At 41.9% G+C, this 20,600-nt stretch overlaps 1 protein-coding gene across 3 annotated transcripts in view; it reads right to left on the bottom strand.

Annotated features, from left to right (window-relative positions):
• Positions 1-1,266: 1,266 nt before the first annotated feature.
• The window catches only part of LOC139814073 (A disintegrin and metalloproteinase with thrombospondin motifs 7), a 62,097-nt gene continuing 42,763 nt past the window's right edge, over positions 1,267-20,600 (bottom strand). For 2 of the 3 annotated variants that reach the window (XM_071780037.1, XM_071780035.1), the window contains exons 4-17: positions 9,103-9,388; positions 7,715-8,034; positions 7,321-7,595; positions 7,016-7,162; positions 6,760-6,910; positions 6,584-6,673; positions 6,113-6,428; positions 5,820-5,947; positions 5,457-5,704; positions 5,070-5,187; positions 4,596-4,858; positions 3,798-4,312; positions 2,802-2,975; positions 1,267-1,687 (exon numbers count right to left, since the gene is read on the bottom strand). In XM_071780037.1, the coding sequence (XP_071636138.1) occupies positions 1,542-1,687; positions 2,802-2,975; positions 3,798-4,312; positions 4,596-4,858; positions 5,070-5,187; positions 5,457-5,704; positions 5,820-5,947; positions 6,113-6,428; positions 6,584-6,673; positions 6,760-6,910; positions 7,016-7,162; positions 7,321-7,595; positions 7,715-8,034; positions 9,103-9,388 (3,177 nt within the window). In that variant the 3' untranslated portion in view covers positions 1,267-1,541. The remainder of the gene's footprint in view (positions 1,688-2,801; positions 2,976-3,797; positions 4,313-4,595; positions 4,859-5,069; positions 5,188-5,456; positions 5,705-5,819; positions 5,948-6,112; positions 6,429-6,583; positions 6,674-6,759; positions 6,911-7,015; positions 7,163-7,320; positions 7,596-7,714; positions 8,035-9,102; positions 9,389-20,600) is intronic. The other variant, XM_071780038.1, reaches the window with a different exon arrangement.

The raw sequence follows: 20,600 nt of genomic DNA, 5'->3' as shown, positions 1-20,600 counted from the left end.
ATCGGCAGTGTCGGAAAATGAACGTGGCTACGTAGTACCAATTTCGAAAACGTACTGGCGGTAGTGTACAGGGGCTTTCGACGCCTTCGATGGTCCCACCGTCTCACATCCTACGAAAAAGGCCGGGAACGGAATTGCCTCTCTCAATATGTTTCTCATTCTCTCTGCGCACGTCGTATCGCAAGTAGAGAATGAACACAAAAAATTAGAATCAGAAACGAATCCTGCGGAACTTATTAGGTACGTTTTGAACTACTTCTCTTTTTTTATTATTGCAGAAAGGTGATGAGACTTCGATGAGAGATCGATCTTGTTGCGAGTCTCAAAAGAATCGCGGTTAAATTAATGTTAACCAACAAAATTCGCAAAACTATCGCGTTATAAAATGCATTATCGAGGAACGAACGATTTATTTATTATACAGTTTCTTAATATAAAACTAAATATTAATGTTTAATTTCTACATACAGTACATAAAACTAAATATTCACGAAGCGGTTTTGTTGTAAGTAGCAAGCAAGTAAATTATAAAACAAATTATTTACTATAAGTTGGTTGTAGTTGTAAACACATTTATGTTCTTCCTTTTCTGAGAGAATGCAGGAAAGAGGAACTCTTTATTTTAAATGAATACAAAATAATTTGACATAAATTAGTGAAAGTTACAATGTACAATGTGAGAGAAATAGTAGTTAATGCATGGATTTTATATTATTACAAGGTAAAAATGGGCATAGAAAAATATTATTTATAAATTTTGTATTAACATTTTTATATGTATGATATACGAATATGGAAGTTCTGTTCTTGAAATAATTATACATTCTAGAATTTTTACATATTCGATAATTCTTTAATCTCAAAATTATTGAATTCTTTTATTGAATGATATGACAATTAAATGCCTCTGTAGAAAAACGTTGTAATTATTATAAAATGGCATTACTTGAAATTTGCAATAATTAGTACATTATTTGTTTAGCAAAACATTGACTGAAACAACAAACATATATATTAGGCAATTTTTAATATAAAGAACCGATATTTTTATTATTATAGAAATTCTTTAATAATATTAGTTTCGTATTACTATTTTGATCATTTCTTTATTAAAAGATTGCATCTCGTAAATATATATTTGGCGTTTGCAATGTTTTGAAATTATTATTTTAAAAAACATAAGATGAATTGATAAATGATGCACGCATATAAATGGTGCTATGGTTACATCTGATACAAAATATACATATTTTGGACATTAAAAAAGAAATATATATATATATATATATATATATATATATATATATATATATCTTAATGCACGGTAGTACAAAGTTACAAATATAATCTCGTAATATCACCTCTGTCATATATTTTTCCATCTTTTCGTTGTCACATATGAAAAAAGCGTGAAATTTTTCCACTATACGCTTTTATCTTAATTCGGATAATATGAATAAAAGAGGACGGATGTGTTGTCCGTTACAAGGATTTATTTTCAAAATACTTTTGCACTCTTAGCTTTTCAGCCCTTTATTTTGTTATTCGGCAAAGATGTGTCGTCTGTTGTGACGGACGTGTCGCCGTCGTTTTGTGCACGTGACGCAACAGTTTTCTCGTACGACCGATGATACATCGCACATACGTCTGTAGTTTGCACACGATGGAACCATGCTATCCTTGCAATCTGAAAAAGATAAAATTATGTACGAAGATGTACTGATATGCGAATGTGGTCTCTAATTTTCGCGAATTTACGCAAATATATTCTTATGAATGAACCTTGGGGAAATTTGCATATCTGACTAACTAATTTTTTACTTACAATTTTATGCTACTTACAATATTAATGTTTTTCTTTATAATGTAGGAAATATGAAAAAAAAAAAATTTTTTTTCCAAACTTATTTATTTAATTTTGCAACACGACCAGAATTGATTTATTATACATACGTTTATAAATTGAGAGAAAGATATGGTAGATAAAGTCTGGTTGTGTTGCAAACGAAGTTATAAATAAGTTTGAAAAAAACTTTTCTCATACATTGCAAAAGGAAATACCTGTTACTATATATAAGTGAAAAAATTAATTGATCAGAATTTGATGTACAAATCGTTAAGGCTCATTTAAGCCGCATTGTAAATGCTAATGATACACGTTCTTACGGGTTAGAGCACTTTATAATAAGTATTTATACACGCGCGCGCGTATTAGGTGCATCGCATCGTATGCGCATGCAAATCGAGCGACGTCGCGTGTGATCTCATAAAGCAAGTCGTTACGAACCCCGCGGTTTCTTCGTATAAATTCTAGTTTCCCGCCGCCTTTGGACAAGGGCATATTCCACAAGTTTGGACAAGCCAAACCATCTGTAACGTAACTAGCATAACTTAGCATTACATGCGGCTACGCGTTCTAATTCTCTCCGTTATAACTCTGTTAGATTACCCCGAACTTCCATTCAACATCAGTTATAATGGCGTGACAAATATGAAGAGAGAAGAAGAAAAAGAGCTTAACTTTTAAAATTATATATAAATTTCAAATGTCACGTAGGAGGAACTGAATTATTAACGTTGTACGACAAAGTCTTTTCGCGAAGATGCCTTTTTTAAGAGAGAAAGAGATCATCTTTGTTTTTTAGATGTACCTTTTGTCGAGATCTCAGAAACGTTTCTTTATATATACTCTTTGTACGTACTGCAGCTACTTGAAAACAGCTTGTCGCATTAAAGACATTTTATAGAAGACGCGTATAAGACTGTTCGAGAGTACGTTTTAATTATACGGATGAAATTACCATTTTTCTCGTTGGCGCATTGCCGTCGGTAATAACAACGCTTTACATCAAATGGTCTTCTGTCGAGATTGCACTCATTTGATAGCAAGTCCGTCGCGCGATCGCGACACTGTACTTCTCTATATTTAACTCCAGACTTTACGAGGCAAGTCGCGTTGCAGCTTCCCCAATTTCCTGGAATTACAATTAATAAATAACTGTCACATAAGGATTTTAAATATCTAACAAAGATTGGCAGAAAAGATTGTCTGTAATATTCATATTAAATAGTCATATTTTTCGGTCTTATCCTACAATGTAATTAAGGACGTTCTCTCGTCCTTATACTAGAGAAAATCGATTTTCTTAGTATTTTCTTGAAACTGTGAATATACGTTAATTTAGGTGTGCTTTATGCGTGGTATAAATTTCAGTACCTCTTCCGGTATAATTGGTATAAAAAATAAAGATACTGAGCCTCAAAGTTTCAAAAAAAAATTTTTTTAATTTAATTTTTTTTAGTTTTGGCATTTTTTCCTTATAGAACTCGACGAGAGGAGCAACTTTGGTTTTCTTGGCCAACCTCGTATCTCTTACCGTTTCGCCTGAAAAACCTTTTCATTAGTAAAAGTTGAAACTTTGAGGCTCATTGTCAGTATCTTGATTTTTTATACCGGAAGAGGTACTGAAATTTATACCACGCATAAAGCACACCTAAATTAACGTATATTCACAGTTTCAAGAAAATCCTAAGAAAATCGATTTTCTCTAGTATAAGGACGAGAGAACATCCTTAACTTTCATCTATTAAAATATTTTTAACAAAAATTTTACGAATATACTTTACATATTTTATAACATTCTCATATAGGTAATAGAACTTTATAATTACAGTTGGAAAATTTTGTAAATAATTTTAGTCAGAGAGAAAAGAGAGTTTCTAATTGTATAGGAAACAAAAATATTGTATTATAATAAAATCATACAAAGTATCGATTGGTAAATTACGGTAATTACCGGTAATCCATTTTCCGCTGTAACAGTCCTCGACATTGGGCGGCTTGTTATTCGGATTACAATCGCCCGGGACGGAGCAGGTGACCTTTCTACTCCTCTTGCCATTCGAACAATGACTCCACTTCGATACTGTCCACTTTGACTTGGTGTTGTACATGGAATTGTCTGGGTTCTCGTCGACGACATTGTCGAATTCGAGGATCTCCGGCTCCTCGGTGGTGAGGCCGTCGACTATCGTAATACCGTCCTGCTCGTTCAGGCTGATGTTGTAGAACGACACGTCCTTGTTGTCGGCGTACACGATCAACGGTACCTCCGAGGTAGGCCCGCACGGCGGTAGATCGGGGCACGGCTCCATTTCTTCGGGCCGCATGTGCTTGTCGCAGTCGCGATCGGGCAAGGCCAAATCTGATCGATCGGTACCCGCGCCAGAGAACACACACATCACCGATCTCTTGCGCAGCGCACCGTCGCCGCATGTAACAGGGCACATTTGCCATGGGCCTACCCACCACCTAAAATGTTAAATAAGTTAAAAAAAGTGCAAACACTCGCTAAATAAGATGTATTTGATATCTTTTCATTGTTTCATATTTCTTTTCGCAGTCTTTAATTATTTGTAACGTGAATGCGAAGCCAATATAGTTTCAATCGTAGAGTAAGAATGCATAAAAGATGGTAATCGAAAATCGAATAGAGTTTAGAATTCCGACCGTTTCGAATGTATTTTAGTTTACGTGGCAATAGTATTTCTCGAAGTTTGTTACAATCGCTTTATCGGATTCGAAGTTGGCTCACCTCGCCGGGCACGGATTCGAATTGCATTCGCGCGACTTCGGCTCCGGCTTTTCTATGCCGTCGCAGAAGTGGTCTTCGACGCTGCCGCTTTTTCTTTCCTGACAGACCGCGTGCGAAGTTTGAGTGCCGCCACCGCAGGTGACCGTGCAGAGAGTCCAATCGGAGGACACCCACGAGTACTCCGGGGCCGGATCAGGCTCTTTTTTCGGCACGGTATATTCATAACGTAGCCCGAAGTTGGGATAGTGACCTCTAGAAATTAACTGAAACGATAAAGATAAATTATTAACAATTATTGAAATAAAAAGTTACTGTTGAAATTCACCGAAATTTACAAAACGCAAATTAGACTATATACACGATGAAAATACAATCATGCGGAAATTTACAAAATGAACATGAAATTGTTCTAATTTTTTACTATTAAATAATTATTGCATTTTGTACGCTATTTGTTCAAGAGAATGTACTCACATAGACCGCGATGTCTTCCTTAATAGGGCCTGGGATTCTGATCTTCTCTCTGTCTCGATCACGTTCATACAAAGCTGGTGTCCCGGCGACTTCGTACTCGCCCGCTAAAGTGATCTGCCTGTCCGATCAGAATCTCAGTTTAAGAGTTCAGCTATACTAATATCTCACGGAAGTTTTTCTTATCAAATGTAACAGCTTCAAATTGCGCGATATACAAATTTTTACACTGCTCCATAAACATATACATGCAATTTGAGCGAACAAGTGGCGCGAAACTTTCTAGCATAGATTATGTAGCCATGTTAGTTTTAAAATTAAAAGTTTCGCGATCAGTTATTCGCGTATTGTTGCATAATTCACAATTTTTGCGATCTGAGATATACGCACCGTTTTCCATTCAGGAAATACTTGTCAGAATTCGGAACGCCGATGCCGATGTAATTCTTGCTATTACCGACCTCCTCGATTTTTATGTTTCGGGAGCCGGATGGTATGATAATAACTTCCTTGTATCCGGGACCGTCGTTTTTGTCGTAAACGCCGCTGGTAGTCTCGCATTGAGTACCGTTACCGTGACAAATACCGCAGTTATCTTCCGTAGCATCGGAATCCACCATCCAATCACAACCAACTTTCTAAAAATTGGAGTTATTTAAACTTTAAAACTTTTTTTTTAATAAAAAAATCGAAATTATATCTTGAGCTTCTAAAATTGTTACAGGTATAATGCTTTTGGAGGAGAACACTGACCCTGCATATACCAGCGATGCATATGTCCCTGGTGCCGACGTTGCATGGAGTACCATCGAGAGCAGCCTCTCCCCAAGGTACGATTACGCTTTCATCTGTATCGGTGCAATAAAGCTCGCAAGGTTCCGCTAAATAGGACGATGCAAATCAAATCTCGCGTCGTATAATTAGTGTTTAAACCGCTGAATCAATAATAACATATGCAATTTTGGAAAATGGAGTTACGGAAATTACATACGCGATCGCGGAGAGGAATTTCACGTGGCTGCACAGGCGCTTAAGATTTTACTTACTTTGATCGAAATACGGCAGCCAGGTGTAGTTCTTTCCCTTGTACTCCTTGTCGTCGTAGCTACTGCATTGCACGGCGCGGAAGCTCGGCGTGCCTTCCGGACAAGGTTGCGTGTTACAGATTTTGTAGCGTCGTCTCTCACCTATGCAGAACTTTCCGCCGTATGCGGGCTCCGGATGGTCGCACTTCCTCTCGACAATCGAGACTCCGGCGCCGCAACTTCTCGAGCACTCGCTCCACGATCCCCACTCACCCCAACCGCCGTCGATTTGCCGCGGTCGGTCGACGATGGGCACGCATTCCTGATTTTGACACCACTATACGCAAAGAGCGAACACGTTAAACCACTAGAGAATCTAATGTCTTTGCTAGTATTCGTTAAAATCACCCTCTTAGATAAATCAATTAATCTAATTAATAGCATATATCTTATAAAAAGTATTCATTATTTTGAGAAAAGTTTTCGTTGTACCATGTGTTTCCCACAATGTGTTCCTGGAGCTGCCGGATGCAGCATGGTAGTGCAAGAGCCGTCCACGATGCACCACAGTTTCGAGCAGATCTGTAATCATGAGTGCCGCGATCATTTAAGTCAGATTGATCCTGGTTGCATTCAGACCATTTACTATCTCTACGGTCTTTGTTTACCTCCTGCAAAGGGGAGCAGACAAAGGCTTCTCTTACACCAAACTGCAGCCGGCATTGGTGCTCAGCGTTATACATCGCACCGGGCGGCAAATCCGGATACGCGTAATCGTTACCCGCCGGTTCGTCCTCCAAACAATCGCCTTTTCCTTGGCTGGAATTCGAATATGTATACCGTATACTTGCCATACCTCTTATTTATACTAAATAGAAAATAAGGCTGAATTAGCTGAGATTATTAAACGTTTTTTTTATTTACTCTAAAAAATTCGTGATGTCTCTTCTGGAGCATCGAGACCACGCCACTCCAATAGCGTCTACTTCAAAGGTTGGCGTCATCACGTGCAGGGTGTCGCCCTCGCGTTTACTGCAGCCGATTTTTTCTGTGTCGTGGTACATTCCGAAACTGAACAGAATACGCGATAGAACAAAATTGACGCATGTAGACATATATCTCTTCACAAAATTTTAAATAATTTAATTATACATGTAAAAAACATCCGTCTTAATATTTCAGTTTTTGAAACGGAATCTTTTTCTTTCTTGGTTATTGATTTTGCTTACTTATGCCCCAATTCGTGCGTGATTGTATGCGCCAACGTGATTCCATTGTCCTCGTTGACGCTGCAGCTGTGATCCGGTTGACACATGCCGGCGACGTGCGCCACTCCCAGCGTGCTGCAAGGAGTATTCGCACGCGAACAAATGTCCTCTCTCGTCACCAGAATCGCCACGTCGTGGTGATTCGGGTGTGAATCGTTGCTGGGATTTAGCTTCTGCTGCCATTTGCAGAAATTGTATAGGGTCTTATCCGCGTTCACCGTGATGTCCAGTCCTTGCTGGGACAGAAACGGTTCAATCTCGAGTAATCGTTCTATCTGTCGTGCTGCGCGAACGTAACATGCCGTCGCGCGTTTATCGCGTAATTGATCTGAAAGAGATATTCAACCGTAAATACCTCCGCGGCTTCCTCTTCGACGAGAATAATTCTGACCACCACGATGTTGATGAAATTGCCGATCGTCGGGTCGAGGTAGAGCGCGGACACCATGTTCATAATGGTCAGGAGATAGGTCTCCACGTCGCCGTCCTGGTGAAAAGCCATCATCGTCGTGTCAGCGACGACAAGAGCCTCGACATGGCGCGGCGTACTGATCGATCTTTTGGAACGATGCCATCGTTTCGCTTGATGATGTTTCCTTCGCCCACGGCCTTGAACTTGGACGAGGCCTGGTTGAGTTTGCCATTCGAGCCGCGTCTCTGTCAATCGACGCGGTTCTGTCGGATATTTCATGTGCTGTCATGATCAATATAGTAGTAGCTAATATCTCTTTCTTAATGGCTGTGCTTTTACCGTTACTATACTTGTGGCCCTACTAATTTTTTGTGTTGCTAGAAATGTACGACTTGTAATACTTGTAATCCTTGTCAATTCATCGAAGCGAGAAAGTAACCATACCATGTACTGCTACTATCGTACTGTGAAGCGTTTTAACGTCGCGGTTGATTTACGTAGATTGGCAGATCGTAAGTCTGCAATTAAGATTTTATTTGAGTCCGCCCGATAGCTCGGCCGACTTGCCGAAATGGATATTCATTGTAGTTAATTACGGGTTTGCCGGGTTTGCGGCGAATATCGGATTATTCCCTCACGGGTAGCGCGCTTCCTATATAGCGAAACGTATCAACCGTGCGATCTTACTTCTCTATATATCAACGCGCTCGTGCCTGTTTAATTCATCGAAATGTAGGATCATCAGAGAGGGTGGCTAGGTCGTAAAGCTAAAGTGCCGAAGACCACACAAAGCGGTAATTTCGGAATTTATACGGCGATCGAACTAGATTTGGTAAATCGACTCGATTCGCACTCTATCCTTTGAATCATCACGCGAATCGACGATGGATTGTCGAAATTCTCGCGCATGAATGTTTCACCCATGTGGGAAACTTTACGTGTCGAGTTGCGAAGTCATTATCGCGGCCGTAAGACATATTAGAAACGTTTGTTAGAATCGATTCTAATACCGCTAGTGAGTTTCAATATTCTCGCGCGAGACCAAACGCTTTGCACACCCTTTCTCTCGCCCACCCTGCCTCCCTCCCCGCACACGGATATTATCGTCGGCGAAAAATAAAGGACAGACGAGGCGTCGATGACACGCCCACGTTCCATACCACGGCGCGTCCAATTACATTATACACGGCAGACACATAAATACATGCGATACATATTACAAGAGAGGGCGAGAGAGCACGAGTGGTGTGGGACGGCGCGGCGGTGCGGGAGACTCGCGCGGGCGAAAGGCGAAAGAAGAACAAGAAAAAGGTGTCGGGGTCTGTTCTCACCGCGGGTGCCACAGTTTCTCTCCTGCTTCCTCTTCTTTTTACGCCGTCGCTTGCTACGGCCGCCGGCGCCGATCTCGAGCTGCCGCTGCCGCTGCTCGGCCGAGCGCCGGAAGACGAGATGAGGCCGGCCGGCCGTCGGGCCCTGGTAGACCGACGACGTGCGGGCACCGTCGCCTAAGTCGCCGCTCGTCGCTTCGTCGATCGGCGACGTGCCGCGTTTTTCTTCCAGGGACACGGCGACTGGTTCCAGCCAGAACTCGCCGTGATCGCCGTGCAGCATACCTGCCTGAAACACAAAACCGGGTTCTCGTGTTATCCAAACACACAAGAGGCCGGCGAGGCCTCTCTCGTTGTGACGTCTACCGGCGATGCCGAATACGAATGGACCGTTTAGCTTGAAAGTGGCGCGTAAGTCATCTTGAAAGGCTTATTGTTAACCCTTTGTGGTTTAAGGGCGAGATCGTTGTCTCGATATTTTTAAGCTTCACGCGTGTTATCTTACGTTCTCCAATTAACTTCGGGTAATAAAGGATTACGTTTAATGTCAAGACTTATTCATATAAATTTTATATGAAGTCTTGACATTAAAATAAATGTACTTCTCTATTGGTAAAAAAAACTGCTCAAATATCATTTATATTATAAATGATACTTGGAACAGTTTTTTAAATCAAGTATTATTTATAATATAAATGATATTTGAACAGTTTTTTTCACCAATCGTAGTGCTACGATCGTTTATAGCTCACAAAATTGATTATACAAGATATACGTATCGTATGTTTTAGAGAACATTTACGTCATTTGAAATGTCAACAGATCACTACGTCTAATTAAGCGTGGAAGTCACGTTTTACGTTAGAATGAAACAAATCATGATCTTCAATGTGGAAGGAACGGCGGGCGCGAGAAATGGTAGATCTGCGGGGGCGTATCTCTTCGCAATTTTGCGCGAACACCGCCGACGGCGACGATATGCGGAAATATTAATATGATATGTGAGATTATAACGAACTTATGAAAGCGAAGCGCGACTGAATTGGCAGTGGCGCGCATTCAGTATGAGATATTTCTCTCTCCCTCCCTCCTTCTCTCTCTCTCTCTCTCTTTCATACCTGGGTATTAATATTATATAAGTATGTTCACCTTAAGTACTTGGAAATTGAGTTTCTACCGAGTTAGTTTATATCAGCGTACGCTGCCGAGTATTATGCTTAGTTCCCATGAAATGTAAGCTCTTCAGCGTGGAAAGGACACCGCTCGATATCGCGAAAGCAGAGGCGACGTTAATGCAAAGCTTATTGGAACTTGCCGTTCATTATTTCAACCATCAATCGCTATTCTGACAAGAAACGGCGAGACCTGTCAGTGACCATGGTTGATTAATGCCGAAGCATAGCTACGAGCGTGCTAATCTGTAGCATGATCAACATCGGTTCGCATTATTCTGTTTCTTGTTACGAAGGTGTTAGAGTTCGGACCTCCGACGGCGCGTCAGGCGTCACGGAACAAGTATCCCGAAGGTCCATGCGATCGGCATAAAAAGAAGGCGGGCGGACGGTTTCGAAGGTAGAGAAGATGAAGGCTTTAGAAGCCGAGGCGGGATGACGTTTGCATATCCCGATTAGCTCTCGGAATGAAACAATGTAGAACTTTTACGTGGACCACAGAAAAGGAGGCAAATAAATAAATGCAAACGAGCAAATACATTAGTTGTCTCAATGCTTATCTAAACATTGTAGTCAAATAATTTTTAACAATCAGTTGTTAGGCGATACTGAATAACCATCAGTATTTTAATTTTAATATTTATTAATATTTTAATATTAATTATTTTACATATATTTGTTACGTTACATTAATATTAATAATACAAAATAAAATATTAGCAAGAATGACATCGAGATACTTATAATTTTATAATTTGGTAATGTGGCGAAAACAGCATGATTGTATTTTTTTCGTTATTATTTTGATAGTATATAGTGATATAACGTCCATGTTAATACAAACGAAAATTATTAATAAAACGGTACACAGTATTTGGGGCAAACGTGAATAAACGGTAAAATTTCATAAACAATATGCTACTAGAAATTCTGTTTACGCTCGTATCACAAGTAGAATACATATTAAAAAATCTAATAATCTATAGATTATTTTACACTGTACTACCCCACCGAAACATCATATTATCGTTGTTGGTGGCACGAGACAGGTATTCTCGCGCTCTAGCAAAATAAAACGATTGACGATGTAGAGTGAGAGACGAGAAAGAAAGAGAGAGAGAGGCGGTAAAAGGGCTAAATATAGTCGAGCTGAGGTGGCGCTCACTATTTCGATTAGCCCTCGACGCAGACCGTGAAAAATCACGGCGCCAGACTTACAAAGGCAAGGAGAAGAGAAAGGGAAAGGCGGAGAAGGAGAAGAAGGAGGAGAAGGAAGAAGAAGAAGAAGAAGACGCGGAGCTTCGCCGTCGAAGGATCTCAAAGCGAACGAGATCCGGCCATGACTTGGCTTGGCATGGGGCCTCGCGGCGTTTTCGCCTCCTCTATCTCTTTTTCCTCTCTCCCCTTTATCGTATCATCTTCGTTTTGTTGTATGTCTCTTTTTCTCTCTTTCTTTTCCTCCCTCGCTTCTCTTTTTTTCTTTTTCTCTATTGCATGCCCACTTGATTGGCTATATATGGAGTGATTTGTTACCGCGATCCTCTTTGATGACGACGACGGGCAGGACATATCTCGTCATTGACCCTTCGTTAATCCTTCGCGGTCCAAAAGAAGTTTGGAAAACGAATAGTCGTTAACTATCTTGTTTTTATTCGGATCGAGTAACATAGTCGTAATTGTTCACTGTTCCGAATATATTTGGAGAGAAATCTATCGTTTCAAGATTTATAAAGGGTTAATAATCATGATTTCCGTTGATTCTTTTCGGAGGATATATTCACCGATTATACAGAGTACGCTCGACAAAGACAAATATGACAGCCGTAGATCGACCCGTGCGTTCTCAGCCGAAATGAAATAATTGGGAGTTATGGTGCATATGTTACTTGCACTCGCGCGATATTTCATCTTTTAGTCGAGGAGATCTTCGATTCGCCGATATCCGCCGATCGGATTTAATTTAATAAATGCGACTGCGACTTCCATTCGCTATCGGATTCTGCATTTGGAATGTTTCATCATGTAGGTAAATCAACGTGCTAGTCTTCGGAAAAATTCAAGTTGTCGAAAAAAAAAATGTAATCCGTTATATAACATAAAAGTACAAATAAAAATTTTACTTTTGCAATAAGATTCGAAAGGTTTTAGCAACATTAAAAAGCTCTCATCTTCGATGGGTGATTAAATTGATCAGTCACGCGGACCGTTATTGAAGACTCCAGATTGCATATGAAAATACACTATCGATTCTGCGATCTATTACAAGTTTATCGTCGTTACTAGCTCGAGAATTTGCTACCCCGGTTGAATGTGGCTAATTGGCAAGTAAATATATCTATATATTTCCACGACAGTTACCAGGAACCTACTCGAGTATTTCTATCTTTTTTATTGGTCCGTATTGTATTGGCTAACGAAGAATATATGCGGTACATGCGTGTCGTATATTTGCGGGATTCGATTAATTCCGCATATCGATCGGTAATTTACGGGGGTTTACGTTACAAGCCACGTCCTCCTCGGCGAAGAAGGAATTTCTATCGCAACCGTGTATGTGTGTGCACGGCACAAATTCGTATTTGTTGCACCACCTTTAATTGTCGCGAGCACACCGGTGATGGTCCAACGACTTCGTTTCACATAAAATCATATAAAAGATTTTAGTTCGTACAAAGCACCGGTAAATTTTTAACGCGTCGTTATAATTACGTCGTTAATAAACAAGTCCGCGCACGTTCCCCGCGCGCGCGACAGGATCGCGAGCGTTTGAATTATTAATTGGCGTGCAACTCGTTGCGAACGCGACCCGGTCGACATAAATTACCAGGTCGCTAATCGCGCGATGCACACCCGCACCGTCGACTCAATCGATCGTGACGATTGCATAAAATTGCCGATCCACGGGTAGGAGGAGCGCATGGTGGCCGCGCCGCGCCGCGCTCGCACGAAGAAAAATCTACCGCGCGAAAGTCCCGTCCACGCGCGTTTCCCGAGAGAGTCGCGGACGCGACAAGGCGAATTCGATTAGCATAAAATCGCCGGACAGCGCGTCGATCGCGGCGGCGATCGCGCCGATCCTGGTCGGTCAACGGTGCGGTACCACGTCGTACACCTCGCCGCGTTTGCCCGGCTCGGCACGCCGCGGCGATCGTTAAAGGCGACTTTACCCTGCAAACGCGGACAATACGCCGCCGTTGTACGTATAAATTATTATTGAACGACCAACGGGGAATACCGATGGGCGGTCGCAACACCGAGACACGTCGACGCCCATGTTTAGCGGTCGACGTGGCCTACTGTCCAGGCTTTTACGACGCATATTTGCACCGACGTCTAAGCCGCGTATTGGCTCCCCCCGGATGGCGATTGTTGTTGCGCGCACGCGAATATTCGCCGCGCTTGTCGCGCGGCTTGGTCACCGCGGCTGATAACCGTAAAAGACGATTAGGCTTGCCTTGGTCGGTGATGTCGATACGATCTGCCGTCGTTATGGGGTTCGTTGATTATCGCACCACCGCGCACTAGCCGCGGTAATCGCCGAGGGAAATTAATTATCTGTATCCGTGGAAATGCTTGACCTCGGTGTCAAATGCGCGGCGTTAACTAGAATTCGCGGTGTCGCTGTTAATGATTTTATTGCTACGGTGCATAATCCTGATTGAATTTTTATATATTTCTCTCTCTCTCCTCTCTCTCTCTCTCTCTCTCTCTCTCACTCATGCAACGTGGGCTGATAAATATAAAACAGAACTCTCAGTAAATAATCTCTGAAAATAAATTTAGAAAATGTAAAGAAAATAAAGTATAATAAAAATAAAGTACTGTGAAAAAAAACGCATGCTACAGACTTGTTTTAGACACTAAAGTGACTAAAGTAAATTATACAATTAAAAGTATCCGCCAATCGCGATCAATTAAATGGCAAATTTTGATTGCTTGCAAATTCTCTTTTCACGTTGCATTATCGTGAGTATCGTAGCAGAATTTTGTTTTATTAATTTATGGAAATTAAAGTTTGTCCCGTTGTGTGTATGCACTAGATATTTGTCCGCTTTATAACACACTTTAATTACAATATTGATAATTGTTATTTATACTGTTATTCGAAAAAGTTTTGTTATTAGCAAAATGCAAAATTTGATTAAATATTTATATTAATACTAACATTTGATTAAAATTTTCCACGCCACCAAATTTGTGAATGTTCCTTTTAAACGCCACGTTGCGTGTCTAATTCATGTAGATTGAATCACGTCCGAATATTATGACAGAAATTCCAATTCAATTCAATGCAGTATTCCGTTAATTTATTCGGTTGCAATGCGTCCCGAGTATTCGAGTTTGTTTTGTAAATAGCAATTAATTCGGGAAAGTGCATCGCGCTTCACAGGATCCAGGCTTCCGGTATCGGTTCCAGAAATTCAAATGATTCCGCATAAACGGCGCGCGGTTGTGCGCGGTGGCTTGCTCAATATGCGCCTTGTTAGTACCGGGATTATATGCTCTTCTGCCGCAGCGGAGAATTTAATAATGCGCCAATAAATTATTGTAAATGTCAATCGCCGTCGCCGCGTTACGACCGTGTAACGAGTTATATGCGCACGATAATCGCGCGAGAGATCGCCAATGACATCAGACTTTGTATCCGGCGAGTTATCTCCGTACAATCGAATGGCGAGAGAGACGCATAAGCCCGTCATGGGTGTGTTGCGCTGTCACAGGCACCGTAATGGCGCGGGAGAGATGAGCGAGGATAAATCGAGGATACGAAGCCACGGAGATTATGTCCGGCCGGAGCGATTCTTCTTTTCAGGTCTCTCAGGCCTTTAGGCGATCGCTATTCTCATGCCGATGAACGCGAATCGCCTCGGCTCCACCAGTATGCGTGGAATCTGTTCCAAGGTGGACATTCGCGAGATTAACGGGATCGGGGAACCTCATAGATCTTCGTGGAATTGGAGTTTCGTCTTTGTTCCACTTTTTACGTCTTCGTCCGATACTTCCTGTTCTGGTTGCATTTCACATCGTGAAAATTCCATTGGACGACAACGGTAGCGACGACGACGAGAATATTTCCCGTGAGAATGTTTCAAGCAGCAAGATACGCATAACAGTTTACACGCACTAATAGTCGCACGCGTCAATTTAATGTTTTATGAGGGATGGCGATGTGAAGATGATGCGTGGATAACGCGCGATCGCTATGGACGTCGCGATTATTGCGGCACTTAGAGTGCTCAGCATCGCTCCTAGGATTAATCTTCTCGCGATGTGCTATTCTGATCGGCTTCTGGAATATTATTCCGCGTTACGTGCGAACTGGGTGGTGCCGAAGTAACGCCTCCCGTTATTACAATCCCGCGCGTAGATCAGACAGTTCATCGCGGTGAGCGAGATAACGGATTTTCTTCCAGACAACCGAGAGTCGGGACGGAATATCGCGGCGTGTTCTTCGACACGTTGAGGATGAAACCGGATGTCCGTCTGGGAGATAAGAAAAAGAATTCGGCCGAGAGGGAGAAAGACTATGATCCCGATGACGATAAATGCTTCCTGCAGGGGGAAACGTGATTTATACCGTCATTAGAATAGTCGCCTCGGACTTTCCGTGTAGGTGGTGTATAATGATGACTACCGCGCGCGTGTGTGTTTGTGCGCCGGTTCTGGTTCGTTTTCCATGGCGGACAGGAGATGTCGGGCTACAAAAAAGGGCGCCCGCGCCCGATGATTACAACGTCCATAAACACCCAGTTCCTAACGGTTATGGCGCATCTTGGCGAAACTTGGCTGAGTTTAAATGAGCTTACAATATACTCGCCGTATATATGTCCGCGTTAATTGGAATAGGAAAATGAAATAGCCGATCGTCGGACATCGATTAAACAACCTTAATAATCGTAACGTTTTGATCGTAGAAGAAAATCGACCTAAATATTTCGCGTGATTTGGTGTATTAGGTATTTTCTTTATATTCGATTTTACATTTGAAAGATTGCTTGCGATCGACAGGCCGGTGATACTGGAGCGAAGTTGGAGTTCCATTATACCGGAAGTCCGTTCGGGTCTTCACGTGTATTCGGGAAAACAGGCTCTCGCGAAGTGATCGCATCATTTATCATGAGATCGAGCTTCTTACCAGCCCTTTACACGGGAGACGCTTCTCGAGTCTACGGGATGTTATCCGCGGATATTGCGGAGTATATACTTATCCCGCTCGCGTAATAAAACGCCCGCGACCTTAATCGTTTTATCATTTTTTTCCCTCCCCCCCACGTCTAAAAGACACAAAAACGAGTGGCCCATTAAACGCTAATTGTCGAAAGTAATGAGGGACCACCCATCGCCCCGCTTAGATCCGACGAAATAGATACGCATTAATTGGACGGAGGAGCAGAGCTCGCCGTTGATTACCTATTACCAGTAATTATATGTTAACTGTGTATACGTGCTCGTATACGCGGCGCGCTCATAGAGAGCCTGGAACCTGTTCCCCTACTGGACAGCACATTGATTCGAATCGCCCGCATATGCTTTGCGCGCGGTGCCGACCATATTCACGCCTCCTAGCCTTTCGCTACCGGGGGAGAGACGTGGTCGTAAATATTTGCCGCGGTTTATACGGTATTGCGCATTATGTCGGACTCTCACGCGGCCATGATTCTTTTACCGGAGCACCAATCGTATTTCAATTTTCCATTCTACAGGACGTATTCTCGCGCGGCGCGCGGGCGCGCGCGAGAAAACGGCCGGCGCGGCGGCCTCTCGGATTGTATTCATTCGACGGCGCGCGGGCCCCGTTTGTATATACTATATATATATAGATATAAGTGAATAATGCCGCGCGAAAACCGATATCTCTCGCAGTCGCCTGTCATTGGCGCCGCAATAACGATCATTCTCATTTTTTTGCCCACGGTCCCCCACGGTGACAAATCGCTCTTTGTTGCGAAAGCGGAATTAATTGACCTATTGATTTATTACGGCCCCCTTTTGTGCCGGGTTTCACTTCTACGCACCGCGGACTAGCCGCGGCGATATTTCGCTTTTTCGTAGAACACTGACGCCTTCAGCTGACGGGGTTGATGATAAATCGACTAGGTGTGCTGATTGCTATCGGCCCAGGCGGCTCGGTACATATATACATTAATTGCCGGTATTAATAACGATAGAATGACGAACGCGGAGAGAAAACTATTTTGACCTGATGAGGCGATGATTCGATCTCACCGGAGTTTATCCGCTATACCTATATGTACATATTTTCGGGACGCGCGCGGCGAGCCGTTAAATTAAAGCGCGATGCCGATAATGAGAAAGCCGCGTTGATCGTTTACTCACGGTGCACATGTTGCGTCTACGTCGGCTGTAAAGAAGATATATGACGGCGATATATTACCGCCGCACGAATTATTGACACGATAGCTGTTACTGTTCCTGATATAGTAACCGTCTTGCTAAATGCGGTAACGGATGGCAATCGGTTATTGCAAGGGTATATCTCTATGCGAGCGATAAAACATTATTTGTAAGCGAAATCGACTCAAATGTATCTTTTCGCAGCAATAACACGTCGATGGGAATAATCCGCAGCTTTCACGAAAATTGATATAACTTCTTCGTCGGGAGGGGGGGAGTACTATTTCAATTATATTTGATGCTGCTCCGTCAGTTGATAAATTTGAACGAAAAGCACCGCGTCGTTGAAGACCGAGTTTGTAATGTTTTCACGATACCGCTTGTATTTTAATTCCTCGTCCATTGGGACGCTTCTGGGTAACCGCGGAATAATTCATCGGGACAGTCTTCAAGGAGTTGTTTCAAACTCGGTCTCAACGGATCGTGAGTAATGTGCGGTAGGAGCCGATATTTCTTGCCGCCGGCTGTCGCGGTGCGCCTCGCAATAACAATTATTTTCAACGACTTTTTTTTTATACAGCTATACGACTTGGGAATTGGCGGGAGTGGAAAGCGCGGAAAAGCGGAATTGATGGAGTGCCTGGGAATGCCAGCCGTGCGCGCCGCGATTTATTTTGTGCAACGGGCGGAAGATATTTGCTCATTACCCGAAAACGTTTCCGAATAGATAACATTGACATCACCAATCGATCACGAGATTCATGCGAACATCTCGCGGAATATTGGGATCAAAAGCATATCCCTGAAAGAATTTTTAAATATACTTTATCCTATGAAAATCAACATTGCAGCATAATTATTTAAAATCGGAAATTCCAGGTTTATTTTCTAATTTAAACGTAATTGGGGAAATAAAAATTGAATTTTTTCTTATTTAATTGCAAAATGTCAGAGTACGATTGAAGGTAAACTTCAAACTGGTTATTATAAAAAAATATGAGAATATAATCTGTTAAAGCACATTATAATAAAGTAATAATACGATAACGATCTAAAGCTGGCGATAACGATCTCGAGAGCTGGCGATACATTTAATTTAAATATCTGTTTACATAAAGATCAAATGGTGATGGCAATTACGAGTCGCGCGGGCAATCAATCGAGATGTAAAACGCGACGCCATTACGGCGTTCGTTTACGATATGGCGATTTGTGATGAAACTAATTGCGCAAGGAGCGAGACCGCTTCCTTCGTCCAAGTGGAATAATGACTTATACGTAAGTGCCATTCGTTGAAGAAGAGTCACGCGACAAGATGCATGTCTGCGGTGCATTTTGCAGTCGCCGTGACTGGAACCTATCGGTTCTCGCGATCGTTCTTGGAAATTTAATAGACACGTCCCGACATAGTATCCTTGATACTCGCGCCGGATGATACCGACTCGCGTTCCCGCGCCTGTAGAGAGTTCGTGCGCCTGAACTAAAGATAAGCGGACTAAAAGGATCCGCTTCTTGAAGGGTAAAGCCCACTCGGTTTGTCCCGCAGGCCGGAAATCCTCGTCCGTCATCGGGAAAGAAAGATCGACTGTGCCCGATAAAATTTCCGTGCGGAAAACGATTTGGACGGTTTAGTTCGCGAGCGTATGGCTATAGCGAGGTTTATCAACAAGACCGCGGTGACATTCGCTCGCGACCGTGGTAAAAGACCGGAGCTGGCGGAAGATAAAATTAATTGCGATACACGTTTTGCTCCCTCCGGTGGAAACGGTAACATAGTAGGCGAGATATGGCGAGAGAGCGATTGCTCTGTAGATAGCGTGTGGGTGTTAGATGGTGAATTTTAAACTCACACCATGCGAACTTAAATAAAATTTCAATTCCGCTCGCGTTGGAAAGTCAGATATTAATAATGGCAGTATAAAATAACAAAACTGTCACCCTGTGGAAAAGCTAGTTAATTGTCGTATAAAACTTTTTTAAACTATCGAATGGCATCAAATTTAAGATTGTAAATTTTTAAATATTTTTAACAATTCTTTAGTTATTATTACCGAGATAGAAATTCATTGTTTATCGAATTATATTACTCAAGATAAATAATATGGTGCGATTTGAAATCATTTGGCCTGACTTTAGTACGCAATCAGTGTTTGGAATGGCGAAAAGGATGATCATAGTTAGATTCAATTCTAATTCCACGTTACGTCGCCACAATGGAGGTTGCACTAGAGGATTGACCCAGGGGGATAAGAGGCCATTACAGCGGGCAAGCCTGGAATTACCGAACATTATGTATCGATGCCAATTACATTTGGCTTCTCGTATACATATATGTGCGCGTGCAATCGTAACAATATACCGCGAGAGCCGAAGCAATTGCTTCGTTCGCACTGTGCACAAATTCGTGTGGAGATCCGTGAAGCAGGTGACACGGTATCCCGACCAGATCATTGCCAATTACAGCGACTGCTTGCGGTATTGCAAGGATGAATATTACAAGTTCTGCAATCAGAGCGACGAGAGAAATATCTATGCAACTATATCATTTAACAGTATCATTTACCTCATAATAATTCATATCATTTACAGTAATCCGATAATCAAATAATCCTATGGATGGGCGCGAGCGTGGGATTTACATTTTACATATTGTATCGAGAAATTTATCATAATCTATGTAATTTAAATAAGCTAATGCGTTTCTTAAAATATTATAAGATACACTTAATGTGTCATATGTATAAAATATTATCCAGTCTTTCTCGCGATGCAATATGTTAATTCTACATTCTCACAGGAAAAGACATTCTCTCATAAGCTTGAAGCTGTTTATCTAAAGTTGATGATTCATTCACTATGAAAATTTAAGGGACATTTAATCTCGGATTTAAGTCAATGCGGCTTATATGATCCGCCGCTAAATAGGGTCTTAAGCCCCGCGTAAAAGTCGAACGTGAGTGGCACGAGTAGGCT

The sequence above is a fragment of the Temnothorax longispinosus genome, chromosome 6 (genome assembly GCF_030848805.1).
Source record: "Temnothorax longispinosus isolate EJ_2023e chromosome 6, Tlon_JGU_v1, whole genome shotgun sequence".
Taxonomy (NCBI): domain Eukaryota; kingdom Metazoa; phylum Arthropoda; class Insecta; order Hymenoptera; family Formicidae; genus Temnothorax; species Temnothorax longispinosus.
Note: the sequence above shows the minus strand (reverse complement) of the source record. Positions and strands in the feature narration are given on the sequence as shown.